This window comes from Anomaloglossus baeobatrachus, chromosome 1 (assembly GCF_048569485.1).
Source record: "Anomaloglossus baeobatrachus isolate aAnoBae1 chromosome 1, aAnoBae1.hap1, whole genome shotgun sequence".
NCBI lineage: Eukaryota > Metazoa > Chordata > Amphibia > Anura > Aromobatidae > Anomaloglossus > Anomaloglossus baeobatrachus.
The window spans coordinates 35074775-35093865 of NC_134353.1; the positions used below are offsets into that span (position 1 = coordinate 35074775).

At 48.8% G+C, this 19091-nt stretch overlaps 1 protein-coding gene across 7 annotated transcripts in view; it reads right to left on the reverse strand.

Annotated features, from left to right (window-relative positions):
* Window positions 1–1954: 1954 nt before the first annotated feature.
* Window positions 1955–19091, reverse strand: part of SLC4A11 (solute carrier family 4 member 11) — a 139901-nt gene continuing 122764 nt past the window's right edge. For all 7 annotated transcript variants that reach the window (XM_075346326.1, XM_075346345.1, XM_075346371.1 and 4 more), the window contains 5 exons: window positions 11125–11293; window positions 7137–7310; window positions 6788–6983; window positions 6241–6410; window positions 1955–4012 (listed from right to left, as the gene is read on the reverse strand). In XM_075346326.1, the coding sequence (XP_075202441.1) occupies window positions 3949–4012; window positions 6241–6410; window positions 6788–6983; window positions 7137–7310; window positions 11125–11293 (773 nt within the window). In that variant the 3' untranslated portion in view covers window positions 1955–3948. The remainder of the gene's footprint in view (window positions 4013–6240; window positions 6411–6787; window positions 6984–7136; window positions 7311–11124; window positions 11294–19091) is intronic.

Genomic DNA, 19091 nt, shown 5'->3' on the forward strand with positions numbered 1-19091 from the left:
ACATATCAGCTGTTGATAACAGCTGATATGTGCGCGTCTCGCTGCCGCCGACCGGCGGCAGGGGGCGGGGCTTACCGGCACACGATCCATGACGTATTCAGTACGTCATGGGTCGTTAAGGGGTTAAACCTATCACTACCAGTGTATTCCCTTCATGCTTTAAACATGTCTCCATCACACTGATCTTCAAAAAGCCCTCCTTTGCCCCTTCCTCGGTGTCTAGCTATCACCCCATATCACTTCTCCCCTACACCTCAAAACCACTGGAGCAGCATGTCCATCTTAAACTGTCCTCACATCTCTCCTCCTCCAGCTCCCTCTTCCACAGGTTACAATCTGGCTTCTGATTGCATCACTCCACTGAAACTACCCTAACTAAAGTCACCAATGACCTACTGATCGCCAAAGCCAAGCGACACTATTCGGTGCACCTCCCGCCTTCAACACAGTCGACCATTACCTCCTATTACAGATGCTCTCATCCCTTGGCATCACAGACTTGGCCTCATCTTGGATCTCTTCATACCTAATGGACCGGACTTTCAGCGTCTCCCACTCTCACACTACCTCCTCAGCCTGCCCCCTATCTATCTGTCAGTAGCCCTCGAAGTTCAGTTCTTGGACCACTGCTGTTCTCCATCTACACCTTCAGCCTGGAACAGCTCAAAGTCCCATGGCCTTTAATAGCTCCTCGACGCTGATGATATGTAGATCTACCTCTCTGGACCTGACATCACCTCCATACTAAACAGAATCCCCCAATGTCTGTCTATTTCATCCTTCTCTGCTCGATTTCTAAAACTGAACATGGACAAAACAGAATTCCTTATCTTTCCTTCTCCTCTCTCAACCACTCCAACAAGCCTATCCATCAACGTCAATGGCTGCTCAATCTCCCCAGTCTTGCAAGCTCATTGCCTCAGGGTAACTCTACATATCAAATCCCTCTTCACCTGCCGACTTCAACTCAAAAATCAAAAATATCTCCTGAATCCGTACGTTTCTTAACGAAGAATCAGCAAACACACTAGTGCATGCCCTCATCACCCGCCTCGACTACTGCAACCTTCTACTCTCTGGCCTCCCTTCCAACACTCTTGCACCCCTAAAATCTATTCTAAACTATACTGCCCGACTAATCCACCTCTCCTCTCGCTATTCTCCGACCTGGCCACTTTGCCAATCCCTTCACGGGCTTCCCATTGCCTAAAGACTTCAATTCAAAACACTAACCATGGCATACAAAGCCATCCACAACCTGTCTTCTCTATACATCTGTGACCTAGTCTCCCAGTACTTACCTGCACGTAACTTCCGATCCTCACAAGATCTTATTCTCATATTGCCTCTTCCCACAATCGCATATAAGATTTCTCCTGTGCCTCCCCCATACTCTGGATCTCTCTACCACAACAGATCAGACTTTCACCTATCGTGGAAACCTTCAAAAGTACCTGATGACCCACGTCTTCCGACAAGCCTACAAGCTACAATAACCATCGGACCAGTACATAATTGCGCAATCAGCTCTACCCTTACCTACTGTCCCCTAACCCATCCCCTGTAGACTGTAAGCCCTCGCGGGCAGGGTCCTCTCTCCTCCTGTAGACGGTGAACCATCGCGGGCAGGGCCCTCTCCCCTCCTGTAGACTGTGAGCCCTCGTGGGCAGGGCTCTCTCCCCTCCTGTAGACTGTGAGCCCTCGTGGGCAGGGCTCTCTCCCCTCCTGTAGACTGTGAGCCGTCGCGGGCAGGGTCCTCTCTCCTACTGTACCAGTCTGTTTTGTATTGGTCATGATTATTGTACTTGTTCTTTATGTATACCCTTTTCACGTATAAGGAGCCATAGAATAAATTGTGCTATAATAATAAATAATATTTCAAAAGACCATAACACCAAACCCATCCACCCAGCAATGTCCCGCACCAATAATCCGTCACACCAGGACGCTCATCTTCAAACCATCCTTTATTAATAGAATTTTTCTTCGGTGCTCTGTTCTTTGATTCCAAACATCTCAAAATATTTACAAAATTGACCCGATTGTAGCAAACGGTAGACTGAAAGCAGCACTTATGTAGCATATATAATCTATAAAGGTCCCCCCCTGACGTTGAGCGTGCACGGTACTGGTCAGACTCGCACATCTTGGGGGCAGTCTCGTAGATGGATCCAACATCTGCGAAAACAAAAGCCCCGGTATATCGACGACGTCTTATATTTAATACAGCTTCCACCGCCAGATTCTGTGCGGTCACGCGATACTTAGTATCCATATAAAATCGACAGCATGCTCAAAGTCAGAGGGGAGGATTGTTTCATCGCCCCAAAAAAACATGAATTGCTGTCTTGAGTAACCGGGTGGGGGGGGATTTATACAAAGTCAAGAGGAAAAAAAAAAACAAAAAAAAAACCACTCAATCACTGCAAGAACAAAATGCCAACGTATAAAGAGCATAGACCTCAATCCGACAAATACGTCTGTACAAAAATAAACCTTTCTGGTAAAACGTAACCCGAATTTCAATGTCAGCCATCCGGTCATCAAGCAAAATTCACATCAGATACGGCAGAATCTGGGCCCCAATTCTGCTCCAGGGGAACAAGGAAGGGGGTTGCTAAAGGCAATGAAGACCCTGCACTTTGCAGGAAATAACGTTCAGTATCCCAGTGAAACAAGGTGCCAAACGATGGATCTTTGGTGAGATGCAATGGTCTAAGGTCCGAGCAGAACCGGCATCGGTAAGCGGGTCCAATGGTCGTCAAGATACACGACTTGGTCTTCAGGATGGAAGAGAAGATACAAGGACAAGTTTGATTTTTATCTTTGGATTCAGACCTCAGATGAGATGATAGAAAAAATAAAAAGATGGATGGTCCTGTGGGAAGAACAAACACAACTGGCCAAGAGCGCGCTCCTCCATGACTCCAACACCGGAGAGTGGAAACGCTCGTCATCACCAGAAGCAGGTCATATAGAAAAAGACCCAAAAAAACAACCTCTAGTGCGACACCTTCCACTAGTGATGTATAAACATTATACATAAAACATGCATCGTCAATGTGCTGCCGAGCACGGATGCATGGAGGTATAATACAAGCCCAAAAAAAAGGCGAGGAAAAAAAAAAAACAAAAAAAAAAAAAACGGGATCTGAGTGAATTTGTGCAGAATGCCAAGTCGCCAATGTGCAAATTTGACAGCTCACAAAGGTCTTTGCTTCAAATACATAAAACAAAAAAAAAAAAAAGAAAAAATATATATAGAAAGAACATAAGGTGTACAAATTAGCTTACATTCTGGGGAGGGTCTAGAGATCGCTACAAAAGAAGAAACAAACAAAAAAGAATACTTTTGGTTGCTCTGTAGACATTGCCACTGCCACGAAAGTTATAGAGTCCTTTAATTCTCAACCTAAAAAAAAAAAAAAAAAAAAAAAAAAATATATATATATATAGGAGGCGACCCAGACCTCTCATTCCCGGAGTCACGTCCCCAATCCGCTGCTGGTGCCGAGCCAAAAAACTCACTTTAAAAAGTATTGCAAGAGAAAAATATATAATATATATAGTTATGTTAAATTTTCTTTTTTTTTTTTTTTTTTTTCTCATTTTGGCCCGTTCACAATCCTGGAGAAAGTCTTCAAAAAAATACACATTTGGTTCATTAGATACAGAAAATCCTTAAAAAAAAACAAAAACACCCCAAAACGATCAACGCAAAACCAGAGGGGAGAGATGAGAGCGGGCGCGGCCGTCTCTGGGGGGATCCAGTTTACAGTCCTCGGTCTCGGTGTCTCCGGCGGCTCCACTTTGGTCGATCGTCATTGTACAAATCCAAAAAAAGTTGCAACGATGAAAATAAAAGTCCAAACACCCCTGAAAAATATTAACCCCTACAATTCCTCCGTCGATGAAGAAGAGCGTGAACACGTCGTGATGAGGCTCCTCCTAATGTTCAGCGTCCATGGCGTCCAGGTATTTGGATTCAATGATCTTGGGTAGTAGGTTGTATCTACAGAAGAAAGGGAAGAGTCTTAGCGGGGGGAGACGGGACTGCTTCTACCAGTGGTCCTAAGAATGGACTGTAGTGTCTTATGTGCAGGGTCCTCTCTCTCCTGTATAGTGTCAGCTCTTATGTGCAGGGTCTTCTCTCTCCTGTAGAGTGTCAGCTCTTATGTGCAGGGTCCTCTCCCCTATGTAGTGTCAGCTCTTATGCGCAGGGTCCTCTCCCCGGTAGAGAGTCAGCTCTTATGTGCAGGCTCCTCTCTCTCCTGTATAGTGTCAGCTCTTATGTGTAGGGTCCTCTCTCTCCTGTATAGTGTCAGCTCTTATGTGCAGGGCCCTCTCTCTCCTGTAGAGTGGCAGCTCTTATGTGCAGGGTCCTCTCTCTCCTGTAGAGTGGCAGCTCTTATGTGCAGGGTTCTCTCTCTCCTGTAGAGTGTCAGCTCTTATGTGCGGGGTCCTCTCTCCTGTAGAGTGGCAGCTCTTATGTGCAGGCTCCTCTCTCTCCTGTAGAGTGTCAGCTCTTATGTGCAGGGTTCTCTCTCCTGTATAGTGTCAGCTCTTATGTGCAGGGTCCTCTCTCTCCTGTAGAGTATCAGCTCTTATGTGCAGGGTTCTCTCTCTCCTGTATAGTGTCAGCTCTTATGTGCAGGCTCCTCTCTCTCCTGTAGAGTGTCAGCTCTTATGTGCAGGGTCCTATCTCTCCTGTAGAGTGTCAGCTCTTATGTGCGGGGTCCTCTCTCCTGTAGAGTGTCAGCTCTTATGTGCAGGGTTCTCTCTCCTGTAGAGTGTCAGCTCTTATGTGCGGGGTCCTCTCTCCTGTAGAGTGTCAGCTCTTATGTGCAGGCTCCTCTCTCCTGTAGAGTGTCAGCTCTTATGTGCAGGGTCCTCTCTCCTGTAGAGTGTCAGCTCTTATGTGCAGGGTCCTATCTCTCCTGTAGAGTGTCAGCTCTTATGTGCGGGGTCCTCTCTCCTGTAGAGTGTCAGCTCTTATGTGCAGGGTTCTCTCTCCTGTAGAGTGTCAGCTCTTATGTGCGGGGTCCTCTCTCCTGTAGAGTGTCAGCTCTTATGTGCAGGCTCCTCTCTCCTGTAGAGTGTCAGCTCTTATGTGCAGGGTCCTCTCTCCTGTAGAGTGTCAGCTCTTATGTGCGGGGTCCTCTCTCCTGTAGAGTGTCAGCTCTTATATGCAGGGTCCTCTCTCCTGTAGAGTGTCAGCTCTTATGTGCAGGGTTCTCTCTCCTGTAGAGTGTCAGCTCTTATGTGCAGGGTCCTCTCTCCTGTAGAGTGTCAGCTCTTATGTGCAGGGTCCTCTCTCCTGTAGAGTGTCAGCTCTTATGTGCAGGGTCCTCTCCCCGGTAGAGTGTCAGCTCTTATGTGCAGGGTCCTATCTCTCCTGTATAGTGTAAGCTCTTATGTGCGGGGTCCTCTCTCCTGTATAGTGTCAGCTCTTATGTGCAGGGTTCTCTCTCCTGTAGAGTGTCAGCTCTTATGTGCAGGGTCCTCTCTCCTGTAGAGTGTCAGCTCTTATGTGCAGGGTCCTCTCTCCTGTAGAGTGTCAGCTCTTATGTGCAGGGTCCTCTCCCCGGTAGAGTGTCAGCTCTTATGTGCAGGGTCCTATCTCTCCTGTATAGTGTAAGCTCTTATGTGCAGGGTCCTATCTCTCCTGTAGAGTGTCAGCTCTTATGTGCGGGGTCCTCTCTCCTGTATAGTGTCAGCTCTTATGTGCAGGGTTCTCTCTCCTGTAGAGTGTCAGCTCTTATGTGCAGGGTCCTCTCTCCTGTAGAGTGTCAGCTCTTATGTGCAGGGTCCTCTCTCCTGTAGAGTGTCAGCTCTTATGTGCAGGGTCCTCTCCCCGGTAGAGTGTCAGCTCTTATGTGCAGGGTCCTATCTCTCCTGTATAGTGTAAGCTCTTATGTGCAGGGTCCTATCTCTCCTGTATAATGTCAGCTCTTATGTGCGGGGTCCTCTCTCCTGTAGAGTGTCAGCTCTTATGTGCAGGGTCCTCTCCCCGGTAGAGTGTCAGCTCTTATGCGCAGGGTCCTCTCCCCAGTAGAGTGTCAGCTCTTATGCGCAGGGTCCTCTCCCCAGTAGAGTGTCAGCTCTTATGTGCGGGGTCCTCTCTCCTGTATAGTGTCAGCTCTTATGCGCAGGGTCCTCTCCCCGGTAGAGTGTCAGCTCTTATGCGCAGGGTAATCTCCCCAGTAGAGTGTCAGCTCTTATGCTCAGATCTGGACTCACCTGATCGGGATCATTCCAATCATAATGAGAGGGAAGATCATCTTCATGTAGGGGAGCGGGGACATGCCGAATCCGCACAGGATGATGAGCTGCAGGACCTGAAGCCCCGTGAAGTAGTGGATCTTCCTCTGGGGGACCCTCCTGATGTAATGGGTTGGGGGGTACGCCGTCTGCGGGAGGGAAGGCAGAATATACAGTCAGATGGCGCCTTCTCTATGAATATACTGCATGTATCTATACATCCTGTATCTGCACTCGTATACAGACGCAGGCGGCCGTCACATCATATATCACATTCTCTGCGTTTCTTGTGGTTTTCGGCTTTGGATCCATTGTTTGGCATAAGGAGAGTTCTGACCCCATGACCCATTCAGGAAGCGCGCGGCGCTGTGATATAGATAAAGGGTCCGGCCATCACACAATGGGGTCTTTGATGTGGTCCGCAGGTCACCGATCCACACAATGAGTGCACATCCTGGGGAAACACTAATTGCTGCTCTACCTGCGGCACATCCTGCGCACCCTCCAGCCGCCGCCATCCACCTACCTGCTCTTTCAACAGCAGAGCCACCCGCTCAAAGAGCTGGCTGCCATCGATGGAGGTCAGGGCGATGTACAGGAAGAGGCCGTACAGCACGGGTTTGGGGATCCACTGGAGCGGCAGAGGCAGGAGGAACAGCGAGAGGCCCACCAGAATGTTAGCCACCAGCGAGGTCAGGCGCGTCTCCTTCACACTGACGATCCTGAGGAAACACAGGGGGCAAACCGGTCACATCTGAGGCCGAAAAATGCAAAAACCACGGCCGGACTACGTGCGGCAATGAGTCAGCGCCCCCTGTGGACAAACATCCGGGAAGTATCGGCTATGTAATTGCTCGGTAGACTGCGGCACTTACGTCTCGTAGATGTGGCCGTGCTCCACCCTCTCCTCCACGAAGGCCAGCGCTCGGACGTGCAGCGGGGAGTGCGGGAAGGCGGCGTGGATCCAGGGCAGTCCGTACATGGAGAGTCCGATGTTAATAAGGGCCACGAGGAGGAGGTCCCAGTGATACGCAGTACCCTTCACCAGGCTGAGGACCAAAAGAGCCGCACAATCAGCCCGTGCCGCCAGACGCGCCCCAGAGCCCGCGCCGCCAGACGCACCCCAGAGCCCGCGCCGCCAGACGCACCCCAGAGCCCGCGCCGCCAGACGCACCCCAGAGCCCGCGCCGCCAGACGCACCCCAGAGCCCGCGCCGCCAGACACACCCCAGAGCCCGCGCCGCCAGACACACCCCAGAGCCCGCGCCGCCAGACACACCCCAGAGCCCGCATCTGTACAGCCACTGTTGGGGGCACTCATCGCTTCTTTGTCCTATTCATTTGCAACACAGACTGGACTGTACACCTTGTGACAGTCTGATAGCGTTATGTGAGTATAAATGTAATACCGCCACACACACTTCTACAATTCCATCTTTGTGGCGTGTCATCACATGTGACAACAGGGGGTCCTGACCGCGGAGTTCTAAGAGTTATCTTCTGGGGGTTCTGTGTGAGCTTTCCTTTGAGTGTTGCTTTTTTACTTTGTGGTGTTTTGTTTTTTATTTCCTGTGTGCTTTATTTTTTCTTCAGTTTTCTTTTGTGCTTTTCTTTCATGGGTTTATTCACTTTTTTAACTTGTCCTTTCTTTCAGTGTTTTTTTTTAATGTCCTATTTTTTTTTGGCCCTAGTGATTTCTAATTTTTTTTTACGTGGTTTTTACATCCTTTGTTATTTGTTTTAATGCCTTTGTGTTTATTTCTTGTTTTTTTTGTACTTTTTTTGTAATCTGTTTTTCATTTATTTTGTTCTTTTAATGCCCTGTGAGTTTGTTAGGTCCTCTGTGCTTTTAAGTTTTTTTTTTTATGCTTTTTTTATGGGTTTTTTTTAGGTCCTCTGTACGTTTCTTTTATGCATTTTTATAATATTTTTTTTATAGGTCCTCTGTTTTTACATTTTTTGTGTGTTATTTTTTAGATCCATTGTTTTTACATTTCTCTTATGTATTTTTTTACGTGACAATTTTTAGGTCCTCAATTTTTACATTTCTTTTATACTATTTTGGGTGTTAATTTTTAGGTCATTTATTTTTATGTTTCTTTTATGCAATTTTTTAGGTGTTATTCTTTAGGTCATATATTTTTACATTTATGTCATTTTTTAGGTCCTTTGTTTTTACATTTTTATCCTTTTTGTGTGTTATTTTTAGGTTCCCTGTTTCTACATTTCTTTTATGCATTTTTTTATTTTATTTTTTTAGCTCCTTTGTTTTTACATTTCTTTTATGCTTTTTTCATAATTTTTTTAGATCCTCTTTTACAATTATTTTTTATTATTTTTAGGTCCTCTTTACTTTTCTTTGTTAATTTTTTTGTCCTCCTTTAACGCATTTTTTAGGTCCTCTCTACATTTCTTTAATGCATTTATGTGTTTCTTATGCATTTTTTGTTATTTTTTTTATAGGTCCTTTGTGTTTACATTTCTTTTATACAATTTTTTTTAGGTCCAATATTTTTACATTTTTTTTATGCTTTTTTTATGTTATTTTTTAGGTCCTGGGTTTTTACATTTCTTTTATTCTTTTTTTTTTCATTATTTTTTAAGTCCTCATTTACATTTATTTTATGCATTTGTTTTACATTATTTTTAGGTCCTCTTTTTACATTTCTTTTATGCATTTTTTTTGTTTTTTTAGGTCCTTTGTTTTTACATTTATTTTATGTATTTTTGTGTGTTTCTTCTGCATTTTTTTTTATAGATCCAATATTTTTACATTTCTTTTATGTATTTTTTTATTTTAGTTAGGTCCTGGATTTTTACATTTCTTTTATGCTTTTTTCCCCCATTTTTTTAGGTCCTCATTTACATTTCTTTTATGCATTTTAACATTTTTAGGTCCTCTTTTTACATTTCTTTTATGTATCTTTCATGTGTTTCTTATGCATTTTTTTGATATTTTTTTTACAAGTCCAATATTTTTATTTTATTTCTTATGTTATTTATTTTTAGGTCCTTTGTTTTTACATTTCTTTTATGCATTTTTTATGTGTTTCTTATGCATTATTTTTTATAGGTCCAATATTTGCACTTTTTTATGTTTATGTCTTTTGTTTTTAGCTTTCTTTTTTGCGTTTCTTTTGCATTTTGTTATTTATTTTTACATTTCTTTTATGCATTTTTTTATGTTTATGTCTTTTGTTTTTACATTTCTTATATGCTTTTTTTATGTGTTTCTTTTGCATTTTATTTATTTTTTATAGGTCCAAAATGTTTACATTTCTTTTAGGCCTTTTTTTAAGTCTTGTTTTTACATCTCTTATGCCTTTTTCATGTGTTTCACATGCATTTTTTCGTGTTATTTTTTAGGTCTTTTATGTTTACATTTCTTTTATGCATTTATGTGTTTCTTATGCTTTAATTGTTTTTACATTTATATGCTTTTTTTACGTCTTTTTTTAGCTCTTTGTTTTTACATCTCTTTTATGCATTTATGTGTTATTTGGTTGCATGTTGTTATATAGTGTATATTAATAAACTTTTTTTATTCCCTCTTTTTTTTTTTTTCTTCCTCCCAGGCCATCTGTAGATCTATGGCTTGTTCGTACAGGTCAGATTAGGGTCTATCTACTCGGCATTTGTAGTGTTAGGTCAAAGTCCATGCCGGGAGAATTTCCTGATGCTGCGGAAGTAAGTCGCTGTATAGCTCCATATTTCGCCATGTTAATGTAATGTATCATTTTTTGAGGGGGGGGGGGGGGGGGAGCAGGGTTGGGGTGGGGAACCCCTTTTAAAAAAAAAAAAAAAATAATAGAGCCAGAGCTATTGCACACAGCTAACAAAAAGAGAAGATGACAAGCAGCTGGACGGAGCATGGACGGAGCATGGACGGAGCTCCTGCGGTGACGGTGCACACAGCAACAGACACGTCCAAAGCCAAACTAGTGAAATTTAATTAATTAAAAAAGAGAAAAAAAACATCCTAGCTCCATCTGGTTCATGTCAGACTAGGATAAGGATCTGTAACTTGACTCATCTGTTCACAGCCAGACTTAATATAATTATGAGGAGATAATGATCCCTGCACATCATGATGGGGGGGTGGGGGATGATTTATCTTACTGCAAAACAGCATCAAAATCTGTCCATAAAAGTAAAGAGCAGACGCTTTAGGATTTTAGTTGCTCCATCGTGATAAATGGATCATTTTTGTGGATGGCTCTCCTAAAAACGAGCAGTTTTTCAATTTGGACTTTATTAAAATGTTCATCCATTCTTCAGATATTGAACATTTTTTTGTTTACAGCTCGTTACAGTGGAGACCGACCACTGCGCAGCTCTTACAAGCTCTTTACCATAGAGCTTGTAAGCACTGCATCGAAGCCGGACAGTGGAAAGCGTTACATCCCACAACAATGAGAAGCTTCAGTGTAGTGCATACAAGCACGACTACGGCGGTGGTTGGTTTCCAAGGCAACAAACTGTAAACAAAAAAGAGAAAATGTTAAATATCTCAAGAACGGCTGCAAATTTTAATAAGCAGTAAATTGCTAAAGTGTTTGATTTTACAAGGTCTGGGAATAATGAAGATGGGAAGAAGCATTTAGAGAAGTGCAGGATAAATGTGCATCATAAGGCCCAACAAGTCAAGGCATACCAGTCTCCAGCCAGGGGCAAAAATGTTTGTTTTTGTGGCTTATGGAAAACAACAGAAGTCAGAAAGGAATGAAAGTGAGTAGATTTGTGATCATTCATAGGTTTCTAGATAAAAACATTTTCCCTGGTGGTCTGGAGGTATGTTTCTACTGGACTGTGCATATACCGTATGTGAGGGGTGGTACGCTGCGCACGCTGAGCAGGGACTTACCGATTCTCAGGAGCGTTGGTGAGAGACGCCACAATGTTCTGCTCTATGAAGAACAACATGGACAGCAGGAAGCCCAAGCCCATGGAGCTGGCGATGGCCCCCAAAGACATGGAGCCGAGCGGCGCCATCACAAACAGACTCTCTGCTTCAATGTAACTAAACTTGGCGACTATGGAAAGAAGAAAAAAAAATAAAAAATAAATGCTGAGCGAGAATCCATGACTGAAGCTTCAGATACACCCGGCGAGCATCAACCGGATACACGGGTCCTGAGGATTACGGAGAAGGCCACCAGGCTCTACCGCTAGAAACTATTCCCAAGACGCTACAAAAAGACCGTTCTAAGCTGAAAGCCGGTACATCCGAGGGGTCCGGACGCTGCACTGTGAGAAAAAAGCGCCATACAGAAATATGAAAACATGCTGCACCGGCCTCTCCTCTGAGTGCGCCGACCTCTTCCTCTGAGCATGCGCTGGCAGCTTCCCCTCTCCCACCCCCCAAGCACGTGTCGGCAGCCTCCCCTTCCACCCCACCCCCCAAGCATGGGCCGGAAGCCTAACTCCCCTCCCCCCCCCAAACATGCATAGGCAGCCTACCTTCCCCCGCGTGCCTCCCCCCCACCCAAGCAAGGGCCGGAAGCCTACCTCTCCCCCCCCCCCCAAACATGCGTAGGCAGCCTACCTTCCCCCTGTGCCCCCCCCACCCAAGCACAGGTCGGAAGCCTCTCTTTCTGCCCCAAGAATGCACCGACAGCCTCCCCCCCCCTTCCCCCAAGCATGCGATTGCAGCCTCTCCCTCCCTCCCCCCCTCCCCCTCCCAAGCATGCGCTGGCAGCCTCCCCTTTTCCCCCACAGCATGAGCCGACAGCCTCCCCAAGCATGAGGCAACCTCCCCTTTCCCACCCCAACCATGAGCCGGCAGCCCCCCCTTTCCCTCCCAAGCATGCGCCGGGCAGCCTCTCCCCCCCCCTCTATGCATGTGCTGGCAGCTTCTCCCTCCCCTTCCCCCCAAGCATGCGCTGGCAGCCTCTCCCCCCCTCTAAGCATGTGCTGGCAGCTTCTCCCTCCCTCCCCTTCCCCCCAAGCATGCGCTCGCAGCCTCTCCCTCCCTCTTCTCCCCCCCCCCCCCCCAAAGCATGCACCTGCAACCTCTCCCCCCCCCCCAAGCATGCGCTGCCAGCCTCCCCTTTTCCCCCAAAGCATGAGCCAGCAGTCTCCCCCCCCCCCCCCAAGCATTCAGTCTCCCCTCCCCCCCCCCTCCCTCCCCCCCAAAGCATGAGCCGGCAGCCTCCCCTTTTCCTCCCCAAGCATGCGACGGCAGCCTCCCCTTATCCTCTCCAAGCATGAGGCAGCCTCCCCTTTCCCACCCCAACCATGAGCCGGCAGCCTCCCCTTTCACTCCCAAGCATGCGCCGGCAGCCTCTCCCCCACCCCCAAGAATGCGCCGGCAGCCTCCCCTTTCCCTCCCCAAGCATGAGCCAGCAGCCTCCCCTTTACCTCCCCAAGCATGAGCCAGCAGCCTCCCCTTTCCCTCCCCAAGCATGAGCCAGCAGCCTCCCCTTTCCCTCCCCATTCCCTCCCCAAGCATGAGCCAGCAGCCTCCCCTTTCCCTCCCCATTCCCTCCCCAAGCATGAGCCAGCAGCCTCCCCTTTCCCTCCCCAAGCATGAGGCAGCCTCCCCTTTCCCTCCCCGAGCATGAGGCAGCCTCCCCTTTCTCTCCCCATTCCCTCCCCAAGCATGAGCCAGCAGCCTCCCCTTTCCCTCCCCAAGCATGAGGCAGCCTCCCCTTTCCCTCCCCTTTCCCACCCAAACCATGAGTCAGCAGCCTGCCCTTGGACATAAGGTTGAAGGAAGCGTTGCCTACACAAATGAATGGACCAGGACACTTGGACATTCGGGTAGCGGCCGGTGGACACTTGGGACATAATTTGAATATTGTTTTTCTAACTTTTTTTTTTAAAAAGGTACTGGTGAAAAGAAGGGAATTTTGTTTACTTACCGTAAATTCCTTTTCTTCTAGCTCCAATTGGGAGACCCAGACAATTGGGTGTATAGCTATGCCTCCGGAGGCCACACAAAGTATTACACTAAAAGTGTAAAGCCCCTCCCCTTCAGCCTATACACCCCCCGTGCTGCCACGGGCTCATCAGTTTTGGTGCAAAAGCCCGAAGGAGGAAAACATTATAAACTGGTTTAAAGTAAATTCAATCCGAAGGAATATCGGAGAACTGAAACCATTTAACATGAACAACATGTGTATACAAAAACAGGGGCGGGTGCTGGGTCTCCCAATTGGAGCTAGAAGAAAAGGAATTTACGGTAAGTAAACAAAATTCCCTTCTTTGTCGCTCCTTATTGGGAGACCCAGACAATTGGGACGTCCAAAAGCAGTCCCTGGGTGGGTAAATAATACCTCATAATAGAGCCGTAACGGCTCCGTCCTACAGGTGGGCAACTGCCGCCTGAAGGACTCGCCTACCTAGGCTGGCATCTGCCGAAGCATAGGTATGCACCTGATAGTGTTTCGTGAAAGTGTGCAGGCTCGACCAGGTAGCTGCCTGACACACCTGCTGAGCCGTAGCCTGGTGTCGCAAGGCCCAGGACGCTCCCACGGCCCTGGTAGAATGGGCCTTCAGTCCTGAGGGAACCGGAAGCCCCGAGGAACGGTAAGCTTCGAGAATTGGTTCCTTGATCCACCGAGCCAGGGTTGACTTGGAAGCTTGTGTCCCTTTACGCTGGCCAGCGACAAGGACAAAGAGTGCATCCGAGCGGCGCAGGGGCGCCGTACGAGAAATGTAGAGTCTGAGTGCTCTCACCAGATCTAACAAGTGCAAATCCTTTTCACATTGGTGAACTGGATGAGGACAAAACGAGGGTAAGGAGTTGTCCTGATTGAGATGAAAAGTGGGCAAGGCAAATGGCCAGGGAGAAAACCCCTGAGCAGAGCACCACGACAGGAATATTTTCCACGTCCTGTGGTAGGTCTTGGCGGACGTTGGTTTCCTAGCCTGTCTCATAGTGGCAATGACCTCTTGAGATAATCCTGAAGACGCTAGGATCCAGGACTCAATGGCCACACAGTCAGGTTGAGGGCCGCAGAATTCAGATGGAAAAACGGCCCTTGAGACAGCAAATCTGGTCGGTCTGGCAGTGCCCACGGTTGGCCGACCGTGAGATGCCACAGATCCGGGTACCACGACCTCCTCGGCCAGTCTGGAGCGACGAGGATGACGCGGCGGCAGTCGGCCCTGATCTTGCGTAACACTCTGGGCAACAGTGCCAGAGGAGGAAACACATAAGGAAGCCGAAACTGCGACCAATCCTGAACTAAGGCGTCTGCCGCCAGAGCTCTGTGATCTTGAGATCGAGCCATGAATGTTGGGACCTTGTTGTTGTGCCGTGACGCCATTAGGTCGACGTCCGGCATCCCCCAGCGGCAACAGATCTCCTGAAACACGTCCGGGTGAAGGGACCATTCCCCTGCGTCCATGCCCTGGCGACTGAGAAAGTCTGCTTCCCAGTTTTCTACGCCCGGGATGTGAACTGCGGATATGGTGGATGCTGTGGCTTCCACCCACAGCAGAATCCGCCGGACTTCCTGGAAGGCTTGCCGACTGCGTGTTCCACCTTGGTGGTTGATGTAAGCCACCGCTGTGGAGTTGTCCGACTGAATTCGGATCTGCTTGCCTTCCAGCCACTGCTGGAACGCTTTTAGGGCAAGATACACTGCCCTGATCTCCAGAACATTGATCTGAAGTGAGGACTCTTGCTGAGTCCACGTACCCTGAGCCCTGTGGTGGCGAAAAACTGCTCCCCACCCTGACAGACTCGCGTCCGTCGTGACCACCGCCCAGGATGGGGGTAGGAAGGATTTCCCCTTCGATAATGAGGTGGGAAGAAGCCACCACCGAAGGGAAGCTTTGGTTGCCTGAGAGAGGGAGACGTTCCTGTCTAGGGACGTCGGCTTCCTGTCCCACTTGCGTAGGATGTCCCATTGAAGTGGACGCAGGTGAAACTGCGCGAAAGGGACTGCTTCCATTGCTGCCACCATCTTCCCCAGGAAGTGCATGAGGTGCCTCAAGGGGTGTGACCGACCTTGAAGGAGAGATTGCACCCCTGTCTGTAGTGAACGCTGTTTGTCCAGCGGAAGCTTCACTATCGCTGGAAGAGTATGAAACTCCATGCCAAGATAGGTCAGCGATTGGACCGGTGTCAGATTTGACTTTGGAAAATTGATGATCCACCCGAAACTCTGGAGAAACTCCAGAGTAACGTTGAGGCTGTGTTGGCATGCCTCTTGAGAGGGTGCCTTGACCAGCAGATCGTCTAAGTAAGGTATCACTGAGTGACCCTGAGAGTGGAGGACCGCAACTACTGTAGCCATGACCTTGGTGAAAACCCTTGGGGCTGTCGCCAGGCCGAACGGCAGTGCCGCGAACTGAAGGTGTTCGTCTCCTATGGCGAAGCGCAAGAAGCGCTGATGCTCTGGAGCAATTGGTACGTGGAGATAAGCATCCTTGATATCGATCGATGCTAGGAAATCTCCTTGGGACATTGAGGCGATGACGGAGCGGAGGGATTCCATCCGGTACCGCCTGGTCCTTACGTGTTTGTTGAGCAGTTTTAGGTCCAAAACAGGACGGAAGGACCCGTCCTTCTTTGGAACCACAAACAGGTTGGAGTAGAAACCGTGACCCTGTTGCTGAAGAGGAACCGGGATCACCACTCCTTCTGCCTTCAGAATGCCCACCGCCTGCAGAAGAGCCTCGGCTCGCTCGGGAGGCGGAGATGTTCTGAAGAATCGAGTCGGAGGACGAGAGCTGAACTCTATCCTGTAACCGTGAGACAAAATGTCTCTCACCCAACGGTCTTTTACTTGTGGCAGCCAGGTGTCGCAAAAGCGGGAGAGCCTGCCACCGACCGAGGATGCGGTGTGAGGAGGCCGTAAGTCATGAGGAAGCCGCCTTAGTAGCGGCACCTCCGGCGGTCTTTTTAGGGCGTGATTTAGACCGCCCGTCGGAGTTCCTCTGATCCTTCTGAGGCCTTTTGGACGAGGAGAATTGGGACCTGCCCGCACCCCGAAAGGACCGAAACCTCGACTGTCCCCTCCTCTGTTGGGGTGTTTTTGGTTTGGCCTGGGGTAAGGATGTTTCCTTTCCCTTGGATTGTTTGATGATTTCATCCAATCTCTCACCAAACAAACGGTCGCCAGAAAATGGCAATCCAGTTAAGCACTTTTTGGAAGCCAAATCTGCCTTCCATTCCCGCAGCCACAAGGCCCTGCGTATTGCCACGGAATTGTCGGCTGCAACCGCCGTACGGCTCGCAGAGTCCAGGACAGCATTAATAGCGTAGGACGCAAATGCCGACGTTTGAGAGGTTATGGACGCCACCTGCGGCGCAGACGTACGTGTGAGTGCGTCAATTTGCGCCTGACCAGCTGAGATAGCTTGGAGTGCCCATACGGCTGCGAATGCTGGAGCAAAAGACGCGCCGATAGCTTCATAGATGGATTTCAACCAGAGCTCCATCTGTCTGTCAGTGGCATCCTTGAGTGAAGCTCCATCTTCCACTGCAACTATGGATCTAGCCGCAAGTCTGGAGATTGGAGGATCCACCTTGGGACACTGAGTCCAGCCCTTGACCACGTCAGGGGGGAAAGGGTAACGTGTATCCTAAAGGCGCTTGGAAAAACGCTTATCTGGACAAGCTCGGTGTTTCTGGACTGCCTCTCTGAAGTCAGAGTGGTCCAGAAACATACTCTTTGTACGCTTGGGAAACCTGAAACGGAATTTCTCCTGCTGAGAAGCTGACTCCTCCACTGGAGGAGCTGAGGGAGAAATATCCAACATTTCATTGATGGACGCAATAAGATCATTCACTATGGCGTCCCCATCAGGAGTATCAAGGTTGAGAGCGGCTTCAGGATCAGAATCCTGATCAGCTACCTCCGCTTCATCATACAGAGAGTCCTCTCGCTGAGACCCTGAACATTGTGATGATGTCGAGGGGATATCATAGCGAGCTCGCTTAATCGGTCTGGGGCTGCGGTCCGTGTCAGAGACCTCACCCTGGGATCCATGAGACACCCCGGGAGGACATTGCTGTTCCAACTGAGGGGGACCAGGGGGCAATGATTCCACAGTGCCCCTGGCTTGAGATGCCGGCCTGGACTGCAAGGCTTCTAATATCTTAGCCATAGTCTCAGAAAGTCTTTCAGTAAAAACTGCAAACTCCGTCCCTGTCACCTGGACAGTGTTAACAGGTGGTTCTCCCTGGGCCACCCTTAGCAGAGGCTCCGGCTGAGAAAGTGCCACAGGGGCCGAGCATTGCACACAATGAGGGTCAGTGGAACCTGCCGGCAGTATAGCCGTACATGCTGCACAGGCAGCATAGTAAGTCTGTGCTTTGGCACCCTTGCTATTTGTGGACGACATGCTGTTGTCTCCTCTGAGCAATACAGGAGGGTATATAGACAAAAATCAACAGTGCACCATACAGTGTAAAGTATAGTCTATAATCATGTAATCTATAAGTACACTTCTGCACTAGTGGGGCCAGCACCACAGGTGCTGCTTACCGCCTTCGCAAAGCGGTTGTGTGGGCACCAGAAATCCTGCCTGGGTCTCCCTGAGCTTGTCTCTCCTCTCCAGCGTTAGCAGAGCTGAGAGGAATGGCTGCCGGCGTCCTGAGGAGAGGAGGGGGCCGTGGGCGTGACCCAGAAAAGTGCGGGAATCTGGTGCCCCACTGTGCACAGTGAGGGGGGTGGAGTATGCAAAGCATGCTCCAGCCCTCAGTGCTGCCGTCCTGTACAGCGTCCCGCCCTTCCCCTGACTGGCAGGGCTGGGGGGCGGGAAGAAAACGAGACTAGGCCGCAAAAGCCGGGGACTCGAGTTATAAGCGCGGCCGCCGTATAAGCGCGGTCGGCGCGGAAGTCCCCGGCGCACTAACAGTCCCAGCCGCGCCGCAGTGATAACCATGGCAGCGGCGGTCAGCGCGGCAGTCCCCCTACACGAACACACTCAGCGACGCTGAAGTGTCTAATGGCACAAACGCAGTCAGTGCTGCTGTCCCCGGTGCACTAGCACACCCAGCAATGCTGGAGTGTTGCTGTGCGCGGTCCCCACGGGGACACAGAGTACCTCAAAGTAGCAGGGCCATGTCCCTGAACGATACTCGACTCCTATCCAGCATGGTCCTCAGGAGCTGTGGATGAAGCACGGTCTCCTGTGCCTGGAGACCGAAAGGATCCCACTTCACCCAGAGCCCTAATTGAGGGATGGGGAAGGAAAACAGCATGTGGGCTCCAGCCTCCGTACCCGCAATGGATACCTCAACCTTAACAACACCGCCGACAAGAGTGGGGTGAGAAGGGAGCATGCTGGGGGCCCTGTTATGGGCCCTCTTTTCTTCCATCCGACATAGTCAGCAGCTGCTGCTGACCAATCTGTGGAGCTGTGCGTGCATGTCTGACCTCCTTCGCACAAAGCATAAAAACTGATGAGCCCGTAGCAGCACGGGGGGTGTATAGGCTGAAGGGGAGGGGCTTTACACTTTTAGTGTAATACTTTGTGTGGCCTCCGGAGGCATAGCTATACACCCAATTGTCTGGGTCTCCCAATAAGGAGCGACAAAGAAATGGCTATTGGTTTAGAAAAGCTCAAAGTAGTGACACTCAGTAAGAGGTTTTCTATCAATCTCCAAAACCCGGTGAGAAAAAAAAAAAAAAGGAAAAAAAAAAATAAATAGTAATTGCACCTTTCAGTGCCCATAACCCGGTCATCAGACCCAATCTGTGATGCTTTACCCTGCAGGCTGCATGTAAAGGACTAGAGACCAGTAAACAATAAGTTTCTATCACAAGTTTTTGTCTCCTGTGATTTTGACTTAACAATACTTCACAACAGGTAAAGAATGGAAAAACCTCTCCCCGTCTGATATTGGGTGTTCGTGAATAACACGGCGAT